Source organism: Pseudochaenichthys georgianus, chromosome 23 (genome assembly GCF_902827115.2).
Source record: "Pseudochaenichthys georgianus chromosome 23, fPseGeo1.2, whole genome shotgun sequence".
Taxonomy (NCBI): Eukaryota; Metazoa; Chordata; class Actinopteri; order Perciformes; family Channichthyidae; genus Pseudochaenichthys; species Pseudochaenichthys georgianus.
Genome location: NC_047525.1, coordinates 18,227,834 through 18,255,714, shown reverse-complemented (window position 1 = coordinate 18,255,714; position 27,881 = coordinate 18,227,834). Strand labels below are relative to the sequence as shown.

General features: G+C 41.9%; 4 protein-coding genes across 13 annotated transcripts in view; 2 read left to right on the top strand and 2 right to left on the bottom strand.

Annotated features, from left to right (window-relative positions):
- lrmp (lymphoid-restricted membrane protein) overlaps positions 1-13,087 on the top strand; it is a 33,818-nt gene extending 20,731 nt beyond the window's left edge. For 2 of the 9 annotated variants that reach the window (XM_034112596.2, XM_034112595.2), the window contains exons 21-40: positions 860-959; positions 2,330-2,498; positions 3,305-3,389; positions 5,396-5,442; positions 5,534-5,625; positions 5,746-5,912; positions 6,904-6,988; positions 7,107-7,152; positions 7,269-7,299; positions 7,851-7,991; positions 8,643-8,777; positions 8,867-9,020; positions 9,199-9,239; positions 9,366-9,434; positions 9,783-9,841; positions 10,062-10,160; positions 10,925-11,053; positions 11,935-11,961; positions 12,470-12,615; positions 12,933-13,087. In XM_034112596.2, coding sequence (XP_033968487.1) covers positions 860-959; positions 2,330-2,498; positions 3,305-3,389; positions 5,396-5,442; positions 5,534-5,625; positions 5,746-5,912; positions 6,904-6,988; positions 7,107-7,152; positions 7,269-7,299; positions 7,851-7,991; positions 8,643-8,777; positions 8,867-9,020; positions 9,199-9,239; positions 9,366-9,434; positions 9,783-9,841; positions 10,062-10,160; positions 10,925-11,053; positions 11,935-11,961; positions 12,470-12,615; positions 12,933-13,075 — 1,965 coding nt within the window. In that variant the 3' untranslated portion in view covers positions 13,076-13,087. The remainder of the gene's footprint in view (positions 1-859; positions 960-2,329; positions 2,499-3,304; positions 3,390-5,395; positions 5,443-5,533; positions 5,626-5,745; positions 5,913-6,903; positions 6,989-7,106; positions 7,153-7,268; positions 7,300-7,850; positions 7,992-8,642; positions 8,778-8,866; positions 9,021-9,198; positions 9,240-9,365; positions 9,435-9,782; positions 9,842-10,061; positions 10,161-10,924; positions 11,054-11,934; positions 11,962-12,469; positions 12,616-12,932) is intronic. The other 7 variants (XM_034112598.2, XM_034112597.2, XM_034112601.2 and 4 more) reach the window with 7 other exon arrangements.
- A 922-nt stretch (positions 13,088-14,009) lies between these two features.
- On the bottom strand, positions 14,010-18,896 carry dnai7 (dynein axonemal intermediate chain 7). Of its 2 annotated transcripts, none has more exons than XM_034112606.2 (17): positions 18,859-18,896; positions 18,554-18,571; positions 18,306-18,375; positions 18,079-18,167; positions 17,799-17,903; positions 17,549-17,686; positions 17,281-17,415; positions 17,098-17,201; positions 16,851-17,009; positions 16,590-16,737; positions 16,435-16,525; positions 16,094-16,263; positions 15,865-16,024; positions 15,168-15,382; positions 14,926-15,084; positions 14,391-14,504; positions 14,010-14,300 (listed from the first exon to the last, which is right to left on the bottom strand). In XM_034112606.2, exons 1-17 carry the CDS (start codon positions 18,859-18,861, stop codon positions 14,025-14,027), a joined length of 2,154 nt encoding a protein of 717 aa, XP_033968497.1. In that variant the 5' UTR covers positions 18,862-18,896; the 3' UTR covers positions 14,010-14,024. The 2 variants fall into 2 exon arrangements, with proteins under 2 accessions (XP_033968497.1, XP_033968496.1); XM_034112605.2 differs by lacking the exon at positions 18,859-18,896 and adding an exon at positions 18,749-18,809.
- Positions 18,897-18,946: 50 nt separating this feature from the next.
- Positions 18,947-20,622, top strand: lyrm5a (LYR motif containing 5a). The gene is made up of 3 exons (XM_034074868.1): positions 18,947-19,066; positions 19,292-19,364; positions 19,892-20,622. The coding sequence occupies exons 2-3, from the start codon at positions 19,320-19,322 to the stop codon at positions 20,114-20,116; spliced, it is 270 nt and encodes an 89-aa protein (XP_033930759.1). The 5' UTR covers positions 18,947-19,066; positions 19,292-19,319; the 3' UTR covers positions 20,117-20,622.
- A 272-nt stretch (positions 20,623-20,894) lies between these two features.
- On the bottom strand, positions 20,895-26,002 carry slc5a8 (solute carrier family 5 member 8). Its single transcript, XM_034075126.1, has 17 exons — positions 25,769-26,002; positions 25,393-25,512; positions 24,883-24,948; positions 24,729-24,780; positions 24,536-24,603; positions 24,411-24,449; positions 24,009-24,124; positions 23,102-23,242; positions 22,841-22,970; positions 22,606-22,694; positions 22,318-22,427; positions 22,161-22,228; positions 21,984-22,070; positions 21,503-21,711; positions 21,261-21,364; positions 21,093-21,181; positions 20,895-21,014 (listed from the first exon to the last, which is right to left on the bottom strand). Exons 1-17 carry the CDS (start codon positions 26,000-26,002, stop codon positions 20,895-20,897), a joined length of 1,842 nt encoding a protein of 613 aa, XP_033931017.1.
- Between the last annotated feature and the right edge of the window lie 1,879 nt (positions 26,003-27,881).

Here is a 27,881-nt window from a genome sequence, read left to right as displayed (position 1 = left end):
AAGGATGCACCAACATATTAAAATATGCTGTTTCAAGTGACATATACCAGAATATCCTCGAATGCACAAGGAGGGTTTCTAACATCCACTGCCCCTTAATAGACATATCTAAAGTCTGAAATTGCTATGAGTTATAAGGGTAATACGATATAAATGTTTTTTTTTATCTTCTTCCCTCTCTCTATTTTTCTTTCGACCTTTCGTTCCTTTGCCTACCAAATAGCTCTCTTCACATATCTTTATTTGCAGCCTATGCAAGCAACAATCTGCATGTTTGTGCTGGCACTATCGGATTCCTTATTCAAAATTAAATTAATAAAACCCTTCACGTCACACTCGGCAGAAAGGTACAATTGCTATAATATAAAAAAGAAAAAACGACATTGAATAAAAGTGCCAGGTAATTTTTTATGTAATGAAGATGAATTCAAAACGGCAAGGAGCATGCAGATGCATTAAATTCAAAAAAGCTAAAATCCTTAAAGTACTACGGTTTAATGACCAATCTTTGTTTGCTTTCACACTTTCTGATCTTGGATGTTATGCATTCTACTTCCTTGTAGTGAATCTAATTGAAACACTCCTTGCTTGCTGCAGTGAATAAGAAAGTATTTGTTTTTGAATTCCTATGAGGAAGACTGTAATTTGGAGGTCTTTCCAACTGCCACTGACGGACAGATGCTTTGTGTTCTCTGTCAAAAGAAAATATATTGCAAAAGGAGTCAACAAAATCTGAACAGCTGACAAAGATTTGTTTCTACTGAGTGATTCTGGACCTGCTGTCTCGTACATGGTTAATGTGTGTTGCTGATTTGATCTTTTCGCCCCTTTCCTTTTTTGAATATTTATGTGTTGTCAGGAGCAGGAAGCGGTGCCATTGAGCGCCCACTCACAAGCTGTCGGCATTAGAAACCCAGAGGCGGATGCTCCTCCTGATCTGTCCCACTCAAAGAACAACAGTAAGACCTCCTCCCTCTCTGTCTCTTTCTCTCGCTTTCTCTGAATCTCTATACACTCTCTGTGGCTCACACACTACCGTTCTGTTTAACTGTCTCCCCCCCCCAACAGCCTCTCTACTCTGTGCAAATACAACTTTACAAAAGAATGAGTCATTTCCTGACTCACTTGGTATTTTAGCTGTTTGTTTAGAGGAGCGAAGACTTTATGAAATCAAACTCTACCAAAACCCACAGAATGAAAATCGTTTTTTATTGGATTTTTGAACTACATTTATAAATAGATGTACTTAGTGAATACATTACTGCAACACACACTGGAAAAGTTAATTATTGATATATTTGTGTTAAAGGTCCCATGTCATGGCCATTTCTACTGATCATAATTCCATTGTTGAGGTCTACTAGAATAGATTTACATTGTGCAATTTTCCAAACTCACATTGGTTTCTCAGACAGCATCTCTGTATAGTATGTCTATTCACTCTCTGTCCTAAACGGCTTGTTGGAGCTCCTGCCCCCCCTCCCTATGAGTCCAGTGGCTGTCTGCGAGACAGCGAGACACCGCGGAACTCAGCCTGGGCACACACACCCCCGCAGCCTGGCTGGGAGTTTGTTTGTGTGTGTGCCCAGGCTGAGTTCCGCGGTGTCTCGCCGTCCCCACACCAGTGAGCCAGCTCACATAGTCCCGCTCCTCGCAGCAGCAAGCCTCTCAACGTCCTGCCGAGTGAGTGTGTGTGTGTGTGTGAGGAAGTCCGCGGATTGGTCCAAACATAACAGCTCCGCGGACGTAACGTTATGTTACTAACCCTAACCCGTTATGTTACGTCACTATACCCGAAATACGTCACTATACCCAAGAAGTAAACAATGGAAAAAGAGAAATCTCCAACGATGCGTTCTGGGGCAGCATAGACGGGTCTTTTCTGTGTTAGAGTTTTACTCGCTACAGGGTGTACTTTGAGGGTTTGTGACTCTGCAGACCGTTTACATGCATAAAAAGCTACATAACACACAAGGGGACGGGTAGTAACCAGAAAAGCATGACATGGGACCTTTAACTGATGGCTGCTTTTTGGATATAATGAATATTCACAGAAAGGACAAATAAAGTATATTTTTCAGATGGATATTCATAAAAAGACATGTAAATAAATGAATAAAACACACAAACCATTAGGTAATAATAGACAGGGCTCACATTTAAAAATGTGAATACATTTAAGTAAAAAAATAAACATTTGCATGCAGGTCACACTGAGCTAGTGTTTTCTGGTGTTGTCACTCTGGGAAATGTATTATTACAGCAGCTCATGACACACTACCCTGTTACACAATACTTCACACCAATATTCTTCTTCTTGTTTACACAGATGGAGAGGCTCTTGTGACTGAAGAGTCTCCCTCCTGTGATCCAGCCCAAAATCAGAGCAGCTCACCTGAACAAGAACCCACAGTCCCACCAAGCAACACCCCTCCCACAGAAGTTCCTACCGACAGCACAACACCTGGACCAGCTGAGACCATTACCCAGACTGAGAGGTGAATGAAGAAACATTTTGAATTCAATGCACATGAGCAGAGTATTAGACTGATACTCCAGATGTATTCAAGTATAGCATATCACAAAACTGGTTTATTACACTAACTTCAGAAGAGTGGTCGAACATTGAATAATCCCCCTCGAAAGAGGTGACGCAACAAGTCTTTCTCAATATCCCCAGTCATTGTCATTTCCCCATGATACATCTGACGTTATAATATCTGACTGACAAAACAGGACGGAAGTTTAATCACAACAGACTGTTTTGTACCTGGAGACCTGGTTGTTTATTGGCAATAATGACGCAATGTAATGGTTAATGTAGACAATTAAAAAGAACCATTTACTTTATTGCACCTACATACAGCAGACACCTGTTCAATGCCACCTCCTATGGTGCACCAAACGCAACCTTCCATAGTCAGGAAGCTGACTCTACCTCACAGCCTCACGCCGCACCCTGACTCATTTTCATACCAGTGTGAAGTTTCCTTGCTATATAATGATGTTGATTGGTGTGAGCCACAGTTAAAGTCACCCTTTCGAAGTTGTCATTTTCATATGGCTTGTACCACATTTGCTAGTCAAATGGGTGTTTTCCTTCGCTGTGGGAGGAGTGTGTTATTCTGCAGCCATGCTTTGCATATGCACAGTCCACCTACAGAGAGACAAAGGTTGTTCCTCATCTCTCTTGCCATTGCATACTGTAACTGCTGTTTCATTATCGGTAGCAAGTGCATGTCATGCATACATCAAGAATGTGAACATGGCAAGTGCTTGACCTTTGACCTTCCGCTTTGTTTAGCACCCAGCCTACCAGTGAGGACCACAGAGAAGAAGAGAAAGAAGGCGAGGCGGACCCGAGCACAGGAGACATGAGTCATACTAAGGTCAGTAGCAGAGAGGACTTGTTTTAATGCATAAGGGAATGCAACTTCCTCTATTCTCTTCAGCACCAGCTGCACACTGCTTCCCCTTCCTCTTTCTCTTACTCTCTGCCACCTTGTATTTCCTAGCTGAGTGAAAGGAGATGTGTTTTGAAGTAAGAAGGGTTTCGGTGGGCAGGGTGGGGGCTGGCTTTCCTTCAGAGAGGCTGAGATGGAGCCTTCCCCCTGGGCAAGGAGGAGAGGTCAGATTTACAATTAAGGCAAATATCGCAAATTCAGGCAGCCATCATTTTACTGACTGCTCAAGCTTTCTTAGGGAGGATGGGTTATCTGCTTCTCTGAACTATCTTGCCAAAGGAGGCAAGTAATATATACTTGGAATTGTATTATTGTCACGTTGAAATGCAGTTGGACATAGCACTTTAGAAATCTTTTATCAAGGTTTCTAAAGAGCATCCGGTAAGAAAAGGTTAAAAAAGGATGATGCTATTTTTATTTGTATCTTTTTAAACTCATTAGAAATGTTGTTTTAAGGTGTCCAAAAATGACATGAACAAATGTCATTCAAATGTCAGTACACGCTTTCATTGAGTTTGAATAGCACTCCAAAAACAGCGTTTTTGTTGTAAAATGATATAAGGTCCAATTTTAAAGCGATAAATGTTTGGCATTATGCTTGGAATAATTAATACATTATCAAAATTGTTGTCACTGATTGTATCAATTGACCAATGTAACCCAATGTGATAAAACCAGTTAAATAAAAGCAGAAGAATGTTGTCAAATAAATGACCTTGATGTTTAAAGCCCTTTAGCAAAGGCTTGGACACAGTGGCTCCTCTCTCTTATCCAATTAGTGTTCACACAGAGTTGTTTTGACGTGTGCTCCATGCAGTTGGATTGCTTCATGGTAATTATGAGCAGCCTCAGATGGGCTCGCAGTGTTTTCATGTCAAAGCCAAGGCCTGCTTGTGTTGTGATGCCTTCGGTCTGGTTTGCATCCTGCAGAGAAGTTGATCAGCTTGGTTTATTTAGCCTCCCTACCTGCTGCTGGACTGCCTCCCTGCGGAGAGACAGTCTGAGGGAGCCAAGAAAGGCATGCTTTGACTCTGTGGGAGTGTTTTGTATGTCAATAAAAATGCAGTTTTACGCTTATACCAGCCTGGTCCACAAAGGTTTTCAGCCATGTCGAGGTGTTTGTTTTATTTTATCATTTCAATTTGCATTTCCAGCAAAGAAAAGGAGTTTCTTATGATCAGAAGCATTTGGATAAATTCAAGTAGTTGTTTTACTAAATGGAAGATACAGCATTTTCATAGGACTTCCTCCTATATTGATGCTGGATGGTAGGCTGTATAGACACAGGGCAAGGTGTCACACTCATATTCTTTTAATAATTAAATCTGGTTTTTCTTATGAAGCTTTCAATAGAATTTTAAATCAAAGCTCATAAAGAATGTGTTGGCTTTAAATCAGTTCATATTTCTGCCTAGAGTTAGAATATGTTTTTTATTTAAAATGACATTGAGGTCTTTGGTTTTATATTCAGTTTAATAGCAAGGTACCTCCCTTATTCTGAAGTGTGTTAAAACCGATTCACACTCATTACACAATATCCCATTGCATTGCTCTGAGCGATCACCTTGCTCCATTGTGTGTTTGTGTGAGTGTGAGTGTTCACACCACTATGTGTAGCACGCAGTCCGCCTCCACTACTTAGCACCGTGCCAGTGTTAACGTGTTCCAAGCACTCCTCTCGGCAACACACACACTTTTGCAGAGCTGCAGGGCTCTCCATGAAGCAACACATTATATAAGAGATCAGTCCAAGCTCTGTCTTCCACACACTGTACAGCTTGGATATCAGTCCACTGCCATGGGACAGGTACGCTACATGTGAATATGTGTGTGTCTTTTAATCATTGACCATTTCTTGGGAAGAAAAACTAGCTCCAAGGCCACCTGTATTTTTCTCACACCCCCCTCCTCTCCCTACTTCTGCCCATCAGAGCCCGAGCCAGGACCAGTCTGCAGACGGATCAGCAGCCGAGGACAGGTAAGTGATTCACAGCGTCATTATCCAACAGCAGAAATGACTATTGATTGTATTAGTTTTTTACAAATGGTGTATTATGTGTGTGTTCCAGCACGTGTCTGCTACCCGTGTTGGTTGAAGAGGAGGAGAGTGTGCAGGACGGTACAGCAGAGGTGGTGCCAACAGTATCCGCCAGCATGGAAGGTAGGGAGAAAAACAGTATGCGTGAAGATGAAGCGAGATATTTCTTAAACTGACTGTTTGTTTACGCCTTCTTGCAAGCACGTGTAACGTTGACCACCCACACACCAACTCTCCTTCCAGAGACCGACCGGTTCACCAGCAGCTCTCCTCACTCGGGATCGCCCGTCACACACGCCAGCCAATCGGGGAGTGGCGTTGGCAGCGTGACCTCTGACCCCTGCCAATCTGCGGATAGTGCAGCCAAAAAAGACTCCCTCCCCCTCGGTGGCAAAAAAAAGAGGGAACTGGTAAGACCTGCTTTCCTGCCATTTCTCCTCAACTAAGTGTTTTCACATAGTAATGGCGACATGGATTTGAAGTTATTTGCCTGACTACTGTCGAACTTGACCATTGTTTGTGTGTAAATCAGGGTCATTATACTGAAGTTAGTACTTTTTTATCAATTCTCACATTAGGTAAGGTATAGTAAATACTACCAGAGCAATAATGGAGTTCTCAACTGATTATTGGGAGGCGTGTGGCGCAGTGGATAGAGCCTTGGTGTTGGTGTCAGGGGGTCACAGGTTCAAACCCCACTGCAGTCAGCATGTTGTTGTGTCCCTGAGACACTTCACCCCAAATAGCTCCTGTGGGGATTGTCCACAGTATTGAGTATGTAAGTCGCTTTGGATAAAAGCGTCTAACAAGTGACATGTAATGTAATTTTGTAGAACAATCAATTTATAGAAGTTTGGTAACATTTGCCACACACAAGTATGGCGATTTACAAATGTGCACATTAGTTTGGTTCCCTTTAATCATATTTTCTTCGTAATGCATAATGTTTTCTATTCTGTATAAAAAAAAAACAAAGAACCGGCTCAGAGCAGATTTGATCCACAACACCAGGATCAGGCCTAACAGGGTGTTATTCAGATTAAATGTCCTTGTAAGTGATGAGATTGTGCCAAAAGTATCTGATTTCGCATGACTCTTTGACCTGAACAGAAATGCTGTCTTTCCAGCTATGCGAGTGTGCGCATGAAAAAGAGGGAGTGCGTAGTTTCATTTAGGCTCCACTCAGGATCAGATTATTCAGAATCAAGAGCCAACTGCACTGCCAGCTTGTGTGAGTCATCACTTTTCATCTTTAATATGTAAAAGCTGTTGAAGAAGTAGTGAGTGAGTGAAGGGAGCAGTATGGATCTTGAGGGGAACGAGAGCATGGAGGCATCAGAGTCAAAGGGAGGTCAGGAGGTGAAGCAGAGCGAGGCAGTAACGTGTGTCGGGGCCCTGCAGGAGCGGGAAAGCAGCATGGAGGTAATCGAGGAGCGCAAGGTTCAGGAGGACCAGAGTGAGAGCAGCGTGACCACGGACAAAGGATGTATGTGTAAAACTCTTGTATCCTTATTATCATATTTATAATTTACTACCTGTCTTTTGATTGTAAATTGGGTGTTTTTTGTGCCATTTATTTAACTGAAAATCATTTCCCTTTCTAGCTGATATGTCGGGAAGCAGTGGTACCGCCATCGCGGACAAGAACAGGTAAGACCGAAAATGATAATAGTAAAAACAACTTGACTATTAAATCCATAACCATTCAAATGCATGTAATCAGATTTGTCCTGTCAATGAGTCCTCATTGCAGTTTCTTTATCCAGCAGCCTGTCGCCTAATGACAAGGAGATTGAGGTATGTACACAACTAGATCTAGGAGACACTTTTTTGACCATTTCTTTGTCTTGTTTGTCTGATATAGGAATTCTCATTTTGCATAATTTTCTTTAAACCTTTGTCGGAATTAAATGTGCATAAATCAGAAGAATCTAAGTACAAATTTAGCTTGCATGTTACTAAGGTTGCACTTCTCTTTGAAACCCATACAATAACCATACACTTTTTATTTAATAATTATCAGACATTTAAAAGCACAACTTGAAAGAGTATTTTAAAACAAAACATTCAAATTGATGGAAACAAACAAGTAACAGAAGGTTAAAGTATTACTTTATTCATGTATTGTGAGGGTTTTCTACAGGGAAGTGCAGGAGTTTAATGATATTTATCTGATTTGGCTTCACCACCAGCACAATAATGCTTTCTTTCATGGGGGGATTCTTAATCAAACAAGGAAATGTTCCAAATGTTTATTTTGTCTGCTACTGGCAGGAAACGCAGAACACGTGCAGCAGGCATCCAGCAGCAAGTGCAAAACGTGTCAAGTGAGTTTTCCATGTTTTCAGGCGGACTTCCAACGCCTGGCGTTGGGTTTTAAGTGCGACATGTTTACCCTGGAGAAGAGACTCCGGCTGGAGGAGAGGTCACGTGACCTGGCTGAGGAGAACGTCCGCAAAGAGATCTCCAGCTGCCAGGGCCTACTGCAGGTCAGAATGCAAAAGTGTGCAATTTGCCAGCTCTCTGTGGATGAAGCACTTGTTTTGCTCCAACACCTTACAAAATAAGAGTAATTTATTTACATTTATATAGTCTTAGGAGGGAGGACTCTTCACGTTGTGCTGGTTGCCCACTGAATAGCACGGCACCTTCTTAGAGTACTCTACTGTCCTGCATACCTTTTTTTTTTTCTTCAAGTAAACAAAGATCAAAAGTAAGCATAGTAAAGACTTTTATATTTTTTTTCAAATATATTTTTTGGACCAGTTTGAGGCTTTTATAGGGACATGATTTGAAAAGGAAAGATGACATTAGAGGGATTCCAGGCCGGATTTGAACCCGCACAAGATTGATTTGATACTAATTATCTACAGTAGTTTTAATCTACAGTCATTTTTGGCTGTTGAATGAATCTTGAAAGTATCACACTTTAATGGATGGAATGGGTCTTGTATCAATTACCTTAGATGTGTAACGATAATTTAAATAACCTGAAACTGAATGAGGTGTGGGTTTGTGAGAATGAGTGCAAATTCTTCTTTTAAAAATAATTGACCCTATCTTGTCAGGTGCAGTCATGATTTGTCCTTCGCTTACCTCGTGTTTTCCGTCAACTTCGTCCTCTTTCCGTCCTGTCCCAGGCTCTGACTCCTCTGTGTGAGGACGACAACCAGTCCATGGAGATCATCCAGCGGCTCCAGAAGAACCTGGAAATCCTCATCCAGTCCATGAGCAGAGTGTCCAGTCGCTCTGAGATGCTAGGAGCTATTCACCAGGTTTTAAATTACACCATTTATTTTCCTGTGCCAACAACAACAACAAAGTGTACAGGCTGGTGATTTTCAATGTGATTTGTGAATACCAGGAGAGTCGTATCGGTAAGGCTGTGGAGGTGATGATCCAACACGTGGAGAACCTGAGGAGGATGTACACCAAGGAACACGCCGAGCTGCTGGAGCTGAGAGAGGCGCTCATGCAGAACGAGAGGTCGTTTGGTTCTCAAACGGAAAGGGGTAAGGGTAAGAGAAAATGCACATGGAAACACACGTGAAGCATAATATACAATCAATACAGTGACTATTTCATATCAGCTCTGTATGCATATGTGTATGTACAATTGAGGTATCGATATGTGAAAATATGCTCAGTGATGGCACACACGTGTATACAAAATACCCCAACTGTTCCTCTTTCCAGATGATTTCCGTGGCAAGAAGCAGCCGACACAGTACTACAAGGTCAGCTACGGTTTACACAATATATGAACTCATCATTGTCCTTTACTCGGGACTAAAGTTGTAAGAAATATTCATGATTGTGTTAAGAAAGTAGTGCCTTTTTTTTCCCCCCTTTTTCCTCAACAGTCATCAACCCGGCGGGTCAGCATAGCAGCCATCCCTCGCTCTGGTGGAGGCAACATGCAGTTTGACATGGTGAGGACTGTCGCGTTCAGATCATGTAGCATGCCATAGGTATTGTCATGGGTTTTGGCTTTTTGCACTTATATACAAAGATACATCCATGATGCACTAGTTAGCTGGCCTCCTGCTTGAAATAATGCCAATTGCTCAAAGGGGAAATGTGGGTTTAGAAAATGATCCCAAAAGTGTATATTTTTATAAACGCATTGAGTACTTCCTCCATGATTAGATACCTAACATCTAACCTTAAAAAACATAAGATTTTAACACTTACAAGCAGAATATGGTAAAGTTATGGTTCATATTGTGCAAGTGTTTTTGTTTCGATGAATAATGACTGAAATTGTTTTCCCACCACAGTCCAAAACACAAGACTGCTCAGAGACTGAGACGGAGCGACTGACCAGACGATCCCCATGGTAGGTGTCTGTGTGTGTGGGTTTAAATCTGTCTGGATTGTAATATGTAGAAATTAACTAGATTAAGTCTGTGAAATAACCCTTTAAAACACACCAGTATAGTTTCAGGTGTGCAGGAAGTTACTGGCTGTGTTCCTCAATCAACCAAAGAGCGCTGTACCATGACATGAGGGTTGTTGTTGTTGTTGTTATTCCCCTATGTGATAACGATGGTTTCCAGGAATGTGGGCGGGAAGAGCTCAGCGCGCCCCCCATTAAAGCGCTTTGTTAGCTCTGCGGCCTGGGTTGAGACTGAAGAACCTTCTCTCTTGATGAAGGGGTAAGACATGCCAATGAGAAGGGTGCTGGCTGTGTCTCGCTAAGTTTTTACAGTGGCTCCAGATGCATAAAGATGGCAGCTTTCTGGTGTGACATTACCGTTGGTTGAACAATATTAAGTATTTTATCTCAATCAATGAAATAAGAAACCTGAAACTTTATAAGACAACATTTAAATTGCAAATATATTTAGCCACAGTGATACATGTTGGCTGTAATATTGCAAAGGAAATGATGAAGCTGTTTATTTTTTGAGAACAGGAATCGCACCACAGCTTCCATCTTTCATGCATCTGGTCCCTCCTCGCATGGGGAAGTGTTTGTCAGAAGCAAATGTCTTTTTTGGGTATTTTTTCCAAATCTAGCACATTTCCTTTTGTGTAAGATGTAAAGTTTGAGACTGTGTGGACTTTGACTTTTTCCATTAGAATCATGAAGCTTTCAAATGTTTGGACGAGAAGAGTAGAATTTTCTGTATTTGACTAGCTAAGCAAAAATGTATGCTTAGATGAAACGACTGAAGGACATGTAATGCTCTCCAAATATCTGAAAGGTTGTAAAATTGCTTTGTGGGTTCATGATATTATTGCTGGGCATGCATTGTGTGCAGGGTTCTCATTGCAATACGCAGAATGTTATGCAATGAATTTATGTTGGCTGCATACGCATGACAAGTGCATGTGCACATACAGGATCTGTGTGGTTGTATTTGAATGTGCAACCGAGCCGTGTGTTTGTGAATGCCTGACCCACGCGTGCCCACAGGACGGCCTACGACAACACCGACTGCCAGGTGGAGGACGAGCAGAAGGAGGAGCCGGTGGCAGAGAGGAGGAGGTCCAGCCTCAGTGAGCTGGGGAGCAAACTCACCTCCCTCATTCTGCCCCTCAAGACGTTAGTCCAACCAAATACTGCAGCACCTCTTTCTGCCAGCAAAGCTAAGAGGCTTGCTGCGAAGTTGGGAGAGATAATCATTTCGCTTTAACGAGGTTCCAGTAGCTGCAAACCGAATATTTTCTAAAATATCTTAAATGCAAATACACCCATGAAAGAAGGTTTATTATCAAAGATTGACATTAAAAAAAATCAGACCAGTATTGACACGTTTTGACATCAGTCACACATTTTAATTTTCTGTCAAAGTTGCACTCTCATGGTTGCAAGCTATAGCTTTTCTGAGAGTTAGCACTGCTAATGCTAATACTAAGATTGTGCAACACAATCACTGTATGACTGTTGGAGTATTTTTGAGAGATTTGCTTTGTATAAGTCCAATTCTCTACTATCGATAGCAAGCAGCAAATTCTGCATCATTTAATGAGATAATCACTCGTGTTACAAATAGAAACAAAGTTAGAGAAGGTTGTGGTTATATGGAACCTCCTAAGCGATGAAACTCTTTCATTAAATGGGTCTGTGCTGGACTAGCTTCTCCTTTGCTCCGCTGCTTTTAATCATGTTAACAGAGCATACCTGCTAGCAAAAGGCCTGGAATGAAGCATTTCTTTCAGCTGTTAACTGTCTTGAGATCAGTGTATGTCCATGTGATAAGTGATTTTATGATCTGCGTTTCAAGCTCTGATTTGCATCTTACTAAGAACTAACTCATCTTTACCCGGCTTATTTTGTCTTTCTCTAACATTTTCAGCCGCTTTAACATTTTATGTGCAACACTACTTTATTTTTTTTCTGGTGCAAATGAGTGTTTTGTGCAAGCGGATGATGTGCTGTTCTGAACTGTCCTTTCCTCTTTTCCTCCTCTCCACATTGCTCAGGAGTCAGGATGAGCTGTTTGTGATGCTGTAAGTGTGAAGGGAGGAGAGTCCAAAGTGGATTTTCTCTGTCCCAAAAAAATAAATGCATGCCAAAGGCCAATCAAAGGCTAATTACAGCCTCGAACTGCAGCTCTCGACGGCTGTAAAGTGATTTGAAGCGGTACTCTTACTGTTTACAGATTCCAGGCTATAATTGTCCGCTGCCTTTGCCTTACCAGCTGATGCTCAAATCCACCTCCATGCCAACTGCCATTAACTGAGCTTCTTTCCATTATGCTAATGATGTGAATGGGTCTTCATCTTTGACACTGTTTGAGACATCGTGGTCAAATGCAGCATTGACGCCAACATTCGCAGCCTGCCATCGATTGAATTAGTTACCAGAAATGAGTCATATGTTTTATTCCCTTCCCTGTGAGTCATTTGTGGTAACTAAATCACTCTCTTGCTTTATCTCTAACCATTTTTCACTCATGCTTCATTTTATTTTATCCGTCATGCGGTAACTTGTTGTTCTTTCGTTGTCCACCTCCAGTCCGACCCCCTCCCCTAGCCCCACTTCCACAGACCCAGGAATGGCCCAGTCTCTGTCCCACAGCCTCACCTCTTCCCGGGAGGCCGCAGCAGCCAGAAGTGGCCGGGGGCTCTGGCTCTGGTTGGCCATGGTGGTGGTGCTAGCAGGTACGCTCAGTTTGTCTGTAGTACTTATTGTAAGATGACTATTTTACACAAAACAGACTTGTATTTTACAACCTTGGAATTGAAGGACCCACTTTCAACTGATTTAAACACTAAACAAATTGTTGCATTGATACGTTTTTTTTTAACGAGGCCCTATAGCAGTTGACTAATCACATCAGTGTCGGCCAGCTATGAGCAGAGAGGGTTAAAGAAAAATACCTTTGTTGAACATTAAGCAAACACAGCTTTTCTTCAGCACAGCACAGAGATACTTGCGTCTCATGCTTTGTACTTGTTTACTCATGGTTCATCTGCAGGTCTCCTGGCGCTGCTGGCCAGCCTGGTGATGCAGCCAGCGGTTGATGCCGCCCCTGTGGGGACCGGGGACTCCTGGATGACCATCCAGCAGCTACTGTGGCCCTACACGGGGCTCCGGCATAACGGACAACCCCCCGTCTAACCCCTGAGACCCGGGATGGATGTTGTTACACCCTTCAACCTCTGAAGAAATGATCCAGGCACTTGGTCGGCGATGTAGTGCAGTGTACCTAAAGCCAGAGGCTGTGGGTATGTTTACTGGTGCCTGAAGACTCTCAACACAAGACTCTCATTAACAGGCCAGGCCCCAGGGGATAGTCAACCCTATGGAGGATTTATGCATCATGTCACGTTTGCTCAGTTAGTTAGTCTGTGTGTGTGTGTGTGTGTGTGTGTGTGTGTGTGTGTGTGTGTGTGTGCATTTGTCTGTGTTTGAAGAGAAGAAGCAGTTACAGGTGGGGAAAACCAAATCTCCTGTTACAGTTGGCTGCGCAACGTCCTGAACACATCATGATGCAGTTCTCCTATCTTCGCAGACCCAATACAATCTGTCAAATCAGGCTTGATCAGTCATCTGAGCTACAATCATGTCACACAAAGTCATACAATGGGCCGCTGTGCAGTTTCCATTTATGCACATCATGGACTATGGCTCTTATTGTGCCACAAGGCTTTTAAACAGTGCATGCACTTAAGGAAAAAGGGCCACTCTCTGCCTTTTTGATGAAATGATGAGGACATTTTATAACTTTAAGTCAATAAGCACTGGTAATTAAACTTTAGTTTAAGTGTTTTTAAATGTTTGAAGTCTATATGTACGAGTGTCTTAGTTTTGAGTGGGGATATGTGAATATATATTTTTGTTATTAAGTTATAATTATACATTGTTACAGTCTTTACACCAAAGGTTTTTAATTGTATCATCTTCTTGCTGTGGTTGTCACCGTTTAAGTTAATTTTCTTTTGTATGTTCCAAAGAAGATGCGTGAAACTTTGCACACAAATAAAGTAGCAAATTCTACAATAGAAGATGTGTGTTCTTATGTGCATCCATTTTATACATGTATTCATTTTAAAAAGGTTCACACAGGTTATGAATACATGAGTGGTCTGGTGGCACAGAGCAGGCTCTGCACTGTGTCCACAAACAGACAGCTGGATCCTCTGGGCCTCGCTACACCTTCAGGGCTCATGTCGTCCTGGAGCATGTGGATGAAGGTGGAGTGGAACTCGCCCCCAGGATAGAGGTCCGGAGAGAAAGCCTCACTCTGCTCTGTGATTTCCAGCTTCTGACTCCGCTGTGCCCCCAGCAGGTAGAGGCTCCAGGAGCCCTTAGGCACAGAGTCAGGGCCCCAGTGCTCACACACCTGGCAGAGGAGAGGGAATGAGTCAGGTTTGCTTTGGGAAAAGATCAGAATGCTAAATTGATTAAGCTGTATCTGTTTGAGAGAGAGTACCTGCATGACCAGATGCTCCGCTCCACATTTGGCATTCCACTTGCTCCACGAGAAAGCGCAGGCAGAGGTGAAGAGGGCCATCTGTTCGTAGGCAGCATGTTCTGTGAGTGGGTCCTGAAGAGGAGAGAAACCATGCAGCACATTTAGAACTGTAATCTAGTGAAGTATTATCAGTAAAAATAACTGAATAATTCTTTAAAAATGGTTGCTCTATTTTACATAATTTATGATAGGTATATGGTTTTCATTGTGATTGTTCCAGGCAGAATTTCTTTAATTCTTTGACTCATGAATACATAAGCATCACCTTACATCATCCGCAGCGTAGCAAATGTTAGCATGCTACAAACTAACAAAAACATGGTAAACATACCTGTTTGTAGATATCCTGTCATCTCCTACTTTTACTTTATGTGGATACATGGTAGAAACTATGCTGCCACACTGGTTTGTGCATTTACACAGAATGAATGGCGATCCAAGCAAAACAATTTAATCTTGTTCCTTTTTAAGAAAAACAAGATAAGATGCAGACCTTGCCGCAGGTGCCGACGTATTTTTCCGTGTACTCGTTCACAAAGATGTTGATCCCTGCGTTGAGCATGGCTCTCTGCAGGGCGGGGCCACTCATCCACTTCTCTTTGAGGTGAGAGAGACCGCTCTCCTGGTCTGACTGCAGCATGCACTGATCGCCCTGTTGGTCGGCACAAACAGAGATCAGTCATGCTAAAGATCCTTTCTTCTGGGATTTACATCCAATACTGTTCTGTCTCTCACCTGGATCGTGATGCTGAGGTCGATGAGCGCCCCGTTGACGGTGAAAAGAGCCGAGTCCTGGCCCAGCGGCCTGAGCTCCCAGCTGAGGAAGGGAAGGTTGGCATACGTTTCCTGCATCAGCACAAGGGCCTGGAAGGAGTCCATTTTGAAGGAGATTTTGGCCTCTGCCTCCTCATAAGACACATCAGTGATACCGTCCATCCTCCACTGCTTCCCTGGATAACAACAAATGTAAATGCTCATGAACACATAAAAGAAAAACACACTTGTAGATTCTGTATATTAAAAAAAGAAATGTTATTACATAATGCCATTTTTAAACTTAATGTCAAAACACTTCTAATACAAAAAGTCTTAAGTAACTTGGAAGGTTTCATGGTGATTTATTAGTTACATTGTTTGACCCTGTTCAACTGTAATGTCTTCCAAAATGTCATTTACTACACATTTAAAGTGCAGTGAGTTTTTATTTTTACTGATTCATTGAATAATTCAAAGAGATGAAAATAATCTGAAATGTCATCAAAAATAATTTTAAACTGGCTTTATCCATTTATGTTGCGGAAATGTATACAAATAAGTACATCTTATTAAACCTAACATTTCAGTCACCCAGAAATATAACATATTTGCCTGGATACGAGTCTCCTTTCTATGCAGGAGAGAACCATGTAGCACGTGTTGTTGCCTGACCTACCTGCAGAATCCCAGCGAGCCACGTGAGGAGTTTCCAGAAAGACAACAAAGTCGGGCAGAGTCACGGACACCCCAACGGGAGGGCAGGTAACCGCTTCAGTTTCCTCTGAGTGAGACTTCTCCTCGGGATAGGGGAACACCTGCAGCCCTTTATCCAACAGCTAGAGAAACATGAGCATTAGCTGCTGGGCATGGCGAGTACCAGGCACTGAAACCCCTTTTCTATTCACCTGTCTGATTTCCCAGCCGTTAACCTGGTGGGCTTGTGGCGGGAGGTGAAACACGTTATAGTAGAAGACCCCACCCAGAGGTGTGTACTGCAATAAGTCCACCGTCTGGACACGTTCGCTGCTGTCCATCACGGTCCGCTGCCCTAGGGGAGACGTCGATTCCCCCTCAGCTGTAGAGACAAAAAACAAGAGGTGTGTAGACCAGACCAGACTAGAAAACATTTATATTGTAAATGTGGTTGCAGACATGTCAATCATTTTTGAGTGACAGCAGGTTTAGGTCCTGTGTGATGTGGCTTTCTTTTTGTTTACATTTGGAAGCGTCAGGCTGGCCATCTTACCCCCGAGCGCCTCCATCTGTGTCTCGATCCGGCTCCCACGGCCTTCTGGGGGCTGGGGGCTGCTTTTCCTCGACTGTACACTGGCTGCACTCTGAGAGAAACACACACAATAAGAACACAAACATCACATTGAATCTAGTCGCCCAGCGTCTTACCTTCCTCCCTTCATGGCCTTGGATGGACTGCACCTCCTCATCCACTGTCTGCTGTTGTGCCTCAATGTCTTCCACCGCCCCCCCCTCTCTCTTTGTCTCCCCCTGCTCAGGTATCTCTGCTGGAACCTCCTCACCACCTGCAAGAGACCTGGGAGCAAAAATATGAGGTGAGAGAAGAAGAGAGAGCAAAAATAACAGGTACTGTAGGATTACCAGCATTACTGAGTATTAGCTGTAGTATACGTTATTAGGGGTACATACCTGGGGAGGGGGGTGTTTATTCTGAGGTCAGCCATCCTAGCCAGTGTGGACAAATGGTCATAACGTGTGTGGAGGATCCGCACAGCGATGTTGCTCACAGCCAGCTGTTTGGGAAGCTCAAAGCCAAGGCCCGCCTCTTCAAAATGTAAACCTTTGAACCTGAATTGAGAAAGAAAGAAATATTAGATACTAAAGGATAATAAATATGAATGTTCGCTCTTCTATTGTCACAGCGTCCTTCACAGACCTCGAGTTCTTCTTGAGGTTGGCCCAGAGACACAGAGTAATGTTGTCGTCTTTGACCACAGTCTGCATGTTGCCCGTCTCAGTGTCGATGTTCGCACCGGCCGTCTAAGAACAGGAAGAAAATGACCTTTATTAAAGTAAGCAATTGCATCACAGTGTGTAAGTCCAGCTGTGATTGGTGTACCTGGAGGATCTCATCAGTGGTGAGGAGGTGTTTATGATGGATCAGCTCCTGCAGGAGTATGAACCCCTCCTGGTACTTCAGGCCCTCTTTTGGATCTGTGTTACCTCTGATCAGACCTTCAAGCTCCTCAGCCAGCTGTAAGGGACGAAATGAATCCGTTTAAGGCAGAAACACAGTAGTAATGGTGTTGTGATGAGGCTAGCGGTGGTCCTGGACACTGTACATTTTAATCATCATTGATTCATCTTCCGAGTGTTTACATTCAGACCTTTAGAGCCAGAGTACATTGCTTGAGCACGAGTGTCATGTTGACCCCGGGGTCTTCTCTCCATAAGCTGATGTATGTGTTAACATCCTTCTGCACTGCTGGGTCTGGGCTGCCATCACAGTGCAGGTATCGATCCCACTGGACACAAACAACATATTTGTTCATATCGGATATCTATTCATTGGATATATTATTTGTATTTATTCAGTCAGTCGTTTTCTATGCCTGTGTATGAATCAGGAACACGCACCTTGGCTTTCTCCTCAGCATCTGTTTTCCATGTGGTTACTGCAGTGTGATTCTCCTCCAGCAGATGGCGGAGTTCGTTCAGCTCACCCTCTCTGCGCTCTTGGTCCTGTCAGCAAAAAACACCCATGAAAACTCAACACAACTGTACATGTACTACTGTGTATTTCAAGAGTTGTCTATCGTGGTGTTAACAGTTCTGCTCTTTACTCAGCAGGGTCTGTTTGAGACTGAATGTTTCCTCACAAGGAAAAAGAGTCAGATAATATACATTATTGCCTTACCTTAAGTTCAAGCTTTTCTAGCTCCTTCTTCTTCCTCTCTCCTTCCAATCTTTCCTGGTCTTCTTTTTCTGCCTGCAGCTTGGCTTCCCCTATAGAGCAAAAGCACATGGGTACAGACACTCACTTTGATTGCTAAACAGTGCATGGTTGAAGCTCAAACAAATGAATAAAAAGACTGCTTTTCATCAGTTTCTTTCAGATTTTAATTCCTCATCATTTAGGATTACCTTCCTCTTGCAGTCTCCTTTCCTCATCCTCTTGATGCTGCGTCGCCTTCTGGGCTTTGGTCAGCTTGCCCTTTGAATTGAAAAATATTACAAATCAGTGTGTAGAAAAAAGGTTATATTACTTAGGTGAAGGTGGACCGTACAAGTTAGTTAGTGACAAAACACTGCAAGAGCGAGATGGTGTGGCTGTCTGCATACAAGCACATGAATGTAGAATTTGTAATGTGCTGACTGATATATTCTCATACCTTTCCTTTCTTGGGTGGCTATCATTCACATGAAAGAACAAAGAGAGAAAGTTAGAACATTTTTTTAAACGAGGCACATGGGAAAACCCGGAAAAGAAATATAAGCAGTTGAAAGTATTTCCTGCTAATGCTAACTCGAAAGCAACACAGTGTATTTACTATCCTATTAGGCTATTACTAGGCTTTTATCCTTACTGTCAAGATGTTGTAACAAAATAGTAGTTCATGTTGGTAAAAAGATTTGAACATGACAAGGTTTAAGACCAACCGGGCGTTATTTAATCGAAAACTTTGTAAAAACTCACCATGCTGAAAGTAAAGCTCTAAAGCGTCCAGGTAACCATAGAAACGTGCACGCATGCGTAGTTTATCTATTTGTCTTTACGACACAACGTAACGACATACGACTGTGCCCACCGTGAGCTGTACTCTAGTCACAGGAAGGACAAAGAAAAGCAAAAGTCTCTTAAATGTAGACCCGCTTTAGTAAAACACTACAACTGCACGAGACGGGTAAATATGAATGCGCTATTTAATATGGTCGTTTGTAGAGTCTGTTATTACTGTAGTATGTGTTGAATGCTAACTAACAAGCTAGCTGTAACGTAAGCTAGCTAAATCCAGAGTGGCATGGTGGCAACTATTTACCTTTAGGATTCCAGCTATTTAAATAGTTTGACTGTTTATTTCGCATTTTCATCTCAGTTAACGTAATGTGTCTTTTTCTTCTCGTTTCAGAAGTGCTACAGGGCACCTTGGCTCTGACATGGCCAACCATTTAAAAGAGCAAGTTATCAAGCTTTACAAGACTGTAAGTGAAGGAAGTCAAACCAGGGGTGGAAAAAGTACTCAACTCTTGTACTTAACTAAAAGTAGAAGTGTAGAGTGTAGGAATATTCTGTTACAAGTACAAGTCAAAACAACCCAAAAGTTACTTTGGCATCAAAATAAACTTTAAGTAGCAAAAGTAAAAGTATGAATTATCCAGATAATATAATTATTGATGCTTTTAAGTGTAATGAAACCTGGTAAAGGTGCAGCTCGTTTGTATTGTACCTTGTATGCTGCGGGGTAGCTTGTGAATGTTCCTCCAGCTGTATTTCATATCATTAACCAAAATCTGCAAAGTAACCAAAGGTATTAAACAAATGTAGTGGAGCACAATGTACCTCTGAATTTAGTGGAGTAGAAGTGCAAAGTAGCAATTGAAAAGTAAAGTAAGTACCTTTTAATTAAATTGTACTTTACTTAAGAACATGAATTGAGTAAATCAACCTTGTTACTTTACACCACTCATTAAGTCACACGTTTGTGTTTGTGTTTCTCATCCTCCAACAGCTGCTGTATCTTGGCCGAGACTACCCCCAGGGAGCAGCTTACTTCAGAGGGCGCCTGAAGTCAGCTTTCATGAAGAATAAGGACGAGATGGACCCGGAAAAGATCCAGAAGCTGGTGGCCCGAGGGGACTTTGTCATCAAGGAACTGGAGGCTCTGTATTTCCTCAGGAAATATCGAGCTATGAAGAAGAGGTATTTTGATCCAGAAAAAAAATCAGACACATAGACGGCTCCGGATTCTTCTTCTTAAAGTACAGTTTATATTAAATGTATCAAATAATGCAAAGCTTTGCATTTTCCCAAACACGCCTTTAAAAATAAGATCAAGCACACATTACTCTGCAGAAATGTAATAAACCCTGTTGCCCGTCCATCTATTTAATGGCAGAAACTAAGTGATCATTAATCAAGCTTTTACAGAATGTGCTTTTATTTTTTGTATTTCCAAGTAAAGTCAAGTTCGTTAAATGCCAATGTTTTGAAACGTGAATACTGTATATGTTTATATCATAGGTTTTCCATTTCAAAACAGCTGGAAGTCTAGGTATCAGACTGACTGAATCATATTGTACAATGTATTCTCACTGTATATATATTTGTAAATACATAGTCAATCTTTTTGTATGAGTAAATGTACATGACTATGTACCAATGCACTATTGGATAAAAGTCAAGCAGTATTCTACAACAGTGATGCCTGTCATAATAAATATTATACAATTCTTCACTGTCTTTGCTTGTATCAGATTTTATTTATAAATATATTTATTATTTTCTATCAGTAACTCTTTGCAGGATACAGCAAAAATCATTTATATAAAAATGTAAGAAGTCAGCCAAGATTTCCAAACTCATGAGTCATTGCACATTGGTCTATTAACTCAATGAAGAGCCATAAAACAGCCTTGATTTTCCTGTGTTTATTTTTTATAACAGATACCAGATTTGAAAATGCATAAAAAATACATATACACTCATACATGTGTAAAAACACATGTTGAATTTTATGTTGGAATGCTGCTTTTTGTTAAGTCCAGCTCAACGTCACAGAAAGCAGGATTACTGCTACCAATTTTTGTATCTCTGTCCCCCGTCATTTCAATCTTTTCTGATTGGCTCGTGACCTATAGAAAAGGGAAGAGCATAAATGATTAGTTATTAGTTGATAGCCTTTGTTTTGGATCCACTGCTGCAGCACTTACTCTGTCTTTAAAATACTTGAATAGGTGATACACAGTTGTGTCTTCTTTCATTAATGTAAGCCTGGATTCCACTTTCAGCTTCCTGCCTCCTGAAATAACAAACACAGCACATCAAAAACAGTACTTTAAGAAACATGTATATTATTAAACTAATTCTATATTGTTTACCTGTCAAAAGGCTGACTAACAATCCCACACTGATAGCTATGATGGTTCCAATGGGACTGAAGTAAAGGTAGGACAGAGAGTACCAGTTATCTGCCAGCACAGGCCTGGAGGGGGACCAAACCGTTAACAAGGGGTGAAATCTTATATCTTTTTAGGTAACCATTACTCTTAGCTAAGTGAGGACACTAAATAGGGCAAATATATTCAACCAGTTGTCAACTACCATCTAATTACACACTTACTTGCCGTCTACCGGGACTGTGGTGATGGGGGTGGACTGTGTTGGCGGAGCAGTGGAGGTCCAGTTGAAGCGGCCTGTGGTGCTGAAGTTACAGCCCTCAGTGGTCAGGGACAGAGGTCGGCTCATCTCAGAAGGCGGGGGGTATATCTGGGCTCCGATGCCCACCCACAGAGACACAACCAACCCTGACACAAGACCTGACAACGCTCCCTAAAAGACATTTTCATCACATAATATAAGAAAAATGTACCTTTCGAAAAAGCAGGCATAAGATGGTTGTAGATGTTTTAAGGGGTGATAGGCATGAATGTGCTATCATGGGGTAATACAAACAATCATACATTTGTATCAAAAAACTCCATAATGTAATACTCAGCAGTATCAATATGCTCTTAAAGCCCTAATATTTAAAGGGTTAATTATTTATGAAGTATGTTTCTATTATCTGATTTGTTTTTTGATTCACTTTGATGAGGACTTACTTTGGAGTTGGCAAATGGACAGAGAATACCCAATGTAAACACGCCAAGCAGAGGACCCCCAAGGATGCCAAATATACTGATGACTGCCTGTATAAAGAAGCACATGTCGATGAAGTCATTGCTATTATAAATCATAACCTTTCTTCTCCAAAAGCCTCCAAAGCACATCTACTCCACCTGCAGGATCCCTCCCATGACTGAAGCCAGTCCGGCCATTCCAATGCATACAATCCCAAACACGATACCTGCAACAGGGACAACATGAGGGAAACATTTGAGAAGTTAACCAGTCAACAACTCTTCTCAATTGCCGTACATGAGATGATCCACTCACTCAGCCCTTTTGAGATCCAGGACAGATGTTTCTCAGACATGTCAGTGTAGGGTTTGATCAGGTCCTCTACTGTCACTGCAGTCAGTGCATTGATGCTGGAAGACACTGTGCTGGGGTTGATAAAGCAAAATGACCCACAATTTAATATAATAAAAAAAGAACAATCAAACACATTCCTTGCTTGCATGGATGGAAAAACACCAACTTGTTATCAGTACAACCACATTTTATAGTAGTGAAATGCTGATTAAAGTAATCTAAAATGATATACATATTTACTGTATTAACCTGAGAGATCCACTATATACAGCTGCAACAAACAGACCAGGAAGGCCAGGGTAGTCTCGCAGGATGTCCATCACCAAATAAGGCATCAACTGCAGAGGAAGGGATTACAGAAGTGCATGTGAGTCAGTGGGAAGATGTTGACACAATTTTGGCTCTTTTCTTTCTTTATTTGTACAGCTATCTCTGTATTTTCTGTTCAAGACATTCATCAGAATATCTCAGCCTCACATGGTACCTGATCTGGAGCAGAAACCAATCCAGCGGTCCATGGGTCACAGTTCTTATAGACTGAGAAGAGACACATTCCTGCAAACACTGAGCACAGCAAGATGGACCAGAGGCCCAGCAGGTTGATGTACAGAGATCTTGAAAAATAAGGAAACACCCATGAACAGAAACATATAAAAACATATGTTGTCTCTTTTACAGCACAATAATCACGGCATGATTGGTTTGAAGAGCAGTTAAATGTATCTCCCAGTAAAACAGTACTCACAGTCTTGCATGTGTGAGGCTCTTGCAGGAGATGTATCTCTGGACCTGGGCCTGGTTGATCCCATAGATGCTGATCCACACAAATGCCCCTCCAAAGGTTATGGTCCAGAAAGTGTGTCTCCTCAGAGGGCTTGTGTCAAAGCTAGTGAAACAGTAAAAAATGGTTGTTTAAACTTAAGTGAAACGTGAATCATACCCCACTGAGAAACACACATTTACTAGTGTAAGGGAAAGTTCTGTGTAGCAATGCAGTGGGAGTCACCGACTCAGGAAAGAGACACGGGAAGAGCAGGAGCTTTGATGTCAAACACTGATGGTTTATTTGGGAGCTTCGGCCGGAGGATTCACATCACAAGTCACAGCAGCCACGATCTGACTGCACGGTAGAGTTGCCACGTCAATTCTGAAGAACTCTACCCCAGAGACCCCTGTATTTAGCTAGTTCTGAGAGCATCATCAACCTGCTGCATAACAAGATAGAATCATAACTCCTCTATCAGCTGACGCCAACAGGCAGGAACAGGGAGACAGAACACTGAGAGCACAGCAGCCAAGGTTACGAGGTGCGTGTGCTCAGTCAGGACAGTTTGAACTGATAAACTTGGTCAAAGTTATGGGCCTTAGAAAATATTTCCCCAACAACTAGGTCATGTGACATTTAAGGACTTTAGAGGTCGAGGAAGATCGCTAGAACACTATATCAAACAATTGATTGGTAGTTTACCAGTACCTTTAGTCTCTTTTAAATTCATTAATGCAACGACTTAAGAGGATGCAGCCTCTGATTTAGACAAAACATGGGGTTTAGATGTTTAAGCGTTACAAGTACAATATATGTAGTTCTTATAGTTGGAATACCTCTTTTATTGAGTGGCTATTACCACACTTAAATACTGACACATACTCACTCCCAAAAGTTGAGTCTCCCTCCTTGTTGTGAATCTGAAATGATGGGGAGGACTCCCCCCTGTACGACCACGGACCGGATGATGACAGACAGGAAGCCTGCAACCATGACACCAAGCTGTTGGGGGAGACATTTCCCCCCATTTTAGGAAAATCATCCCTGTTTTCTATCCCAGGAGTCACGCTGATTTCACCAGTGTGTTGTGTTGGTGTTTTGAATAAATGTGTCTACTATGTAATATTGTGTTCTATAAGTGGAGATTAGTCATTGCTGTGGTGGTCTACTGGGCAGCTGCTGGTGAACAGCGTTGTCACTGGCAACCACAAAAAGGTATGAGACATTCACAGTAATGCCTGAACCATACCAACCCCTCATTATGTTGTTTTTTCATCCAGAGGCCTACCTGAAACACATCGGTCCAAACCACCGCCTTCAGACCGCCCTAAGAATGATTAAGAAAAACTCAGTGATGTCATAGGAAATAAGATGTTTATGACATTTTAATGTTGTGCACATCATTTTACATACCATTGTGCAGTAAAAGGTACAGACCACACCTGTGGAAACAACAGCACCCCACAGATCTATCCCAGTCACTGCAGAGAGGGGGGGGGGGGGGAGGCTTTCAGACATACTCAAGTGAGCGAAACCAAGCAGCATTAAGTGCCCTCATCGAGGAATGTTTCAGGAATCTGACCAATGTGGACTGAAACCAAAATACCTTGGTTTAAAGCAAGAGCTGGGGCATAGATGACGATTCCAGTGTAGAGGATCTGAGAGAAACGATACAGACACAAATGACCCCCGGGTATCAGAGTTGGTGTTTCACCCTGAAAGCTCAAAGGCCCGTCATTATATGTTGACTTCTTACTCACGGTCTGAAGGATGAAGAGGAAAGTTCCCAGCAGACGGGTTGCCCTGTTGAAACGCAGCTCCAGATACTTTGCAGATACATGATATAGACAAAAAAAAGAACAGACAATAGTATATACAGTTTAATAAAAAACGATGTACCCGATTTTGACAAATTGCCGCTGGCCCTGATATTTACACAAATGACTGATTTTATTCCATCCTAAAGATGTTCTGTAGGATACCATTTGGACACTGGGACATCTAAGAAGCATCATAATACTTCATTCAGAATGATATTCAATACATAATTTGCTTTTCACAAATATTGCGCATCCTATAATTTGGTCCAAATCTATATTTCAACATATTTATAGGAGCCGTAATAACCTCAGACTACAACCAGGATGTGCTCTCTAGTGTGAGACAATAGCAGTTAAAAGTCGGGGTAATATTTTCCAATATATTACAGATGAACCAACATATTCCAGGATGTTGTAAATAGAACAGCTAAACAACCAAACAACACTCACTTCATATGTACTGGTGATGGCCAGCCTGTAAAAGACTGGGAGGAAGACCTCGGATGTGACCACCATTGTAAACATATAGGAGAGAGCATAAAATCCAATATTGGCTCCGTAGCGGTACACCTAGAGGGATGAGAGAAATGTGTATCTTATATGTAATTGTTTCCATTTCTCTGATCCATCATTTTATACTTTCGTCTGGTTCATTTTGATGTGGCTATGTGTAATATTGTATGAAGATAAACATGTTTTCAGTCAAAAGATTGCATATGTGTTCTTGTATTGAGAATTGTTTTTCCTACAGACTAAAACAGACACTGTATTACTTTTGAGGGGGATATTTTTAAATGAGTCCCATGGGATTCTGTTGTGACCTTACCTCGGCAGGGTTGGACAGCACAGTGATGGCTGACATGAAGCTGGCGGTGAGGGACAGGGAGACGGGCAGGGCCGTCAGTCTCCGGCCACCCATTAGGAAGTCCCCGGAGCTCTGCTGGCCCCTGTCCGTCCAGGCATAGTAGACCCCGACGGCCGCAGACACAAGGAGCATGAGAGCAAACACCAAATAGTCTGCGGCCACAAAGGAGCCAACGACCACTGAGTCCCCTGACATTTTGGTGGATGTCTAAAACTAGAAATACAACTTTTGAGAAAGTTATTCCAACTCTCCCACTTGATTTCCACTCAAGTAAAACAGATCCTCTTTGGATGAATGGTCCTGATACATCACCTTCTCACTCACCACTGTGCTGAGAGCAGGACCAGAGACCGAAACCTGTCGAGTGTGTGTGTGTGTGTGTGTGTGTGTGTGTGTGTGTGTGTGTGTGTGTGTGTGTGTGTGTGTGTGTGTGCGCGCGCGTGTGTGTGTGTGTGTGTGTGTGTGTGTGTGTGTGTGTGTGTGTGTGTGTGTGTGTGTGTGTGTGTGTGTGTGTGTGTGTGTGTGTGTGTGTGTGTGTGTGTGTGTGTGTGTGTGTGTGTGTGTGTGTGTGTGTGTGTGTGTGTGTGTGTGTGTGGAAGAGTAGGTTAAGCAAATGAGCCACTGGAGCTGGTGTAAGGCAAGTGGAGGATAGCAGATGAGATGAGAGGATTCCCTCTGTGGTGCCCCGCAAAATACTATGTAGCCTCAAGAGCGGTTTCCCTTTTTTTTTTTTTCTTATAATGGGACTGTTTTTTCTCAACACCTGCTAAAATGGTGTCATAATACTTCACCTGCTCCCATTGCTGTTTTACATGATTCAGGTACATGTTGAGTCGACAGATATCGTATATATATATATCGTATATATATTGTATATATACTATATATATATATATATATATATATAGCCGTATCAAATCATATTCCCAAATTTGTTTACTTTACTTGTAGTACTAATACAGTCCACTAGACTCCTAGTTACGTCGCGAGCTGCGTAGATGATTTCAAATACCGCGAAATAATCTGTGAGGCATTTGTGTGTATTGTGTTTGTTTCCCGGGGAAACCCTCACAAGAAACACTGGCTGTTGTTATGTCTGCTGTGACGTTAAATTGCCTCTTGTAATTATGCCTTTACAAGCTTACAAGTTGTATTTATCATCTGAATTTGGCGAAACAAGTTTAATATTCTTAAAACCAAGACTTTGTTTATTTGAAATCAGATGAAAACAAACTGTCACGGACCCTTCCGTGTTATCTATGATTACTACGCTTTTCATTCATAATTTCAGCGGGAGGGGGAGCGGCGCTGAGGAACAGCAGAGTGCGGGCTGGCTGACAGGTGTCTGTGTTGACATTCCCCTTATTGTGGAATAAGGGGAATGCAGCGACAGGTTACAAGTGTTCAAGTTAGACGACTAACGTCTGGGTTAGTGTTCATGTTTATGTCCTCTTAATGGTTAATCTCAATACACACACATTTTCCGTGCTTTCCAATAGTTTAAAATACTTGTATTCCACTGTTTAATAACCTCTTCAATACAAACATGCCACTTGTAAAAATGAAATAAAATGTCTGCAACTGCAACTGATATTTGTTTAGTGAGCTTATTAGAGGATGTTCTCATTTTTGGGGGATGTTTCCTTTGATTGTAAAATGTCAATGAAGATGTCAGACTTAGTATATTTGTTAATAATTACATACAACACATGGAATTTGTGTGTGTGTGTGTGTTCCAAGTGAATCTGCGGCCCCCTGGTGGCCAGTACATCAATGATGTGGCCCCCACCACCATCAAAGTTGCCCATCCCTGATCTAAAGTAACAGACACAGAATCAGCACTTTTGAAACAGGAATGAAACAGAGGGGATTATGGGATGCTGCAATGCATGATCTGTTTGGTATTTGGAGCCAAACACTTCAGAGACATGTTTTATATCTGTGAGACCTATAATATATTGATGAAAAACAGCATAATAGGGGACCTTTAAGACATACTAAGTATAGTTTTTTTTGTATATTTTCCACATACCATACGATGCTATCTTTAAAATATTTTCGACATATTATATTA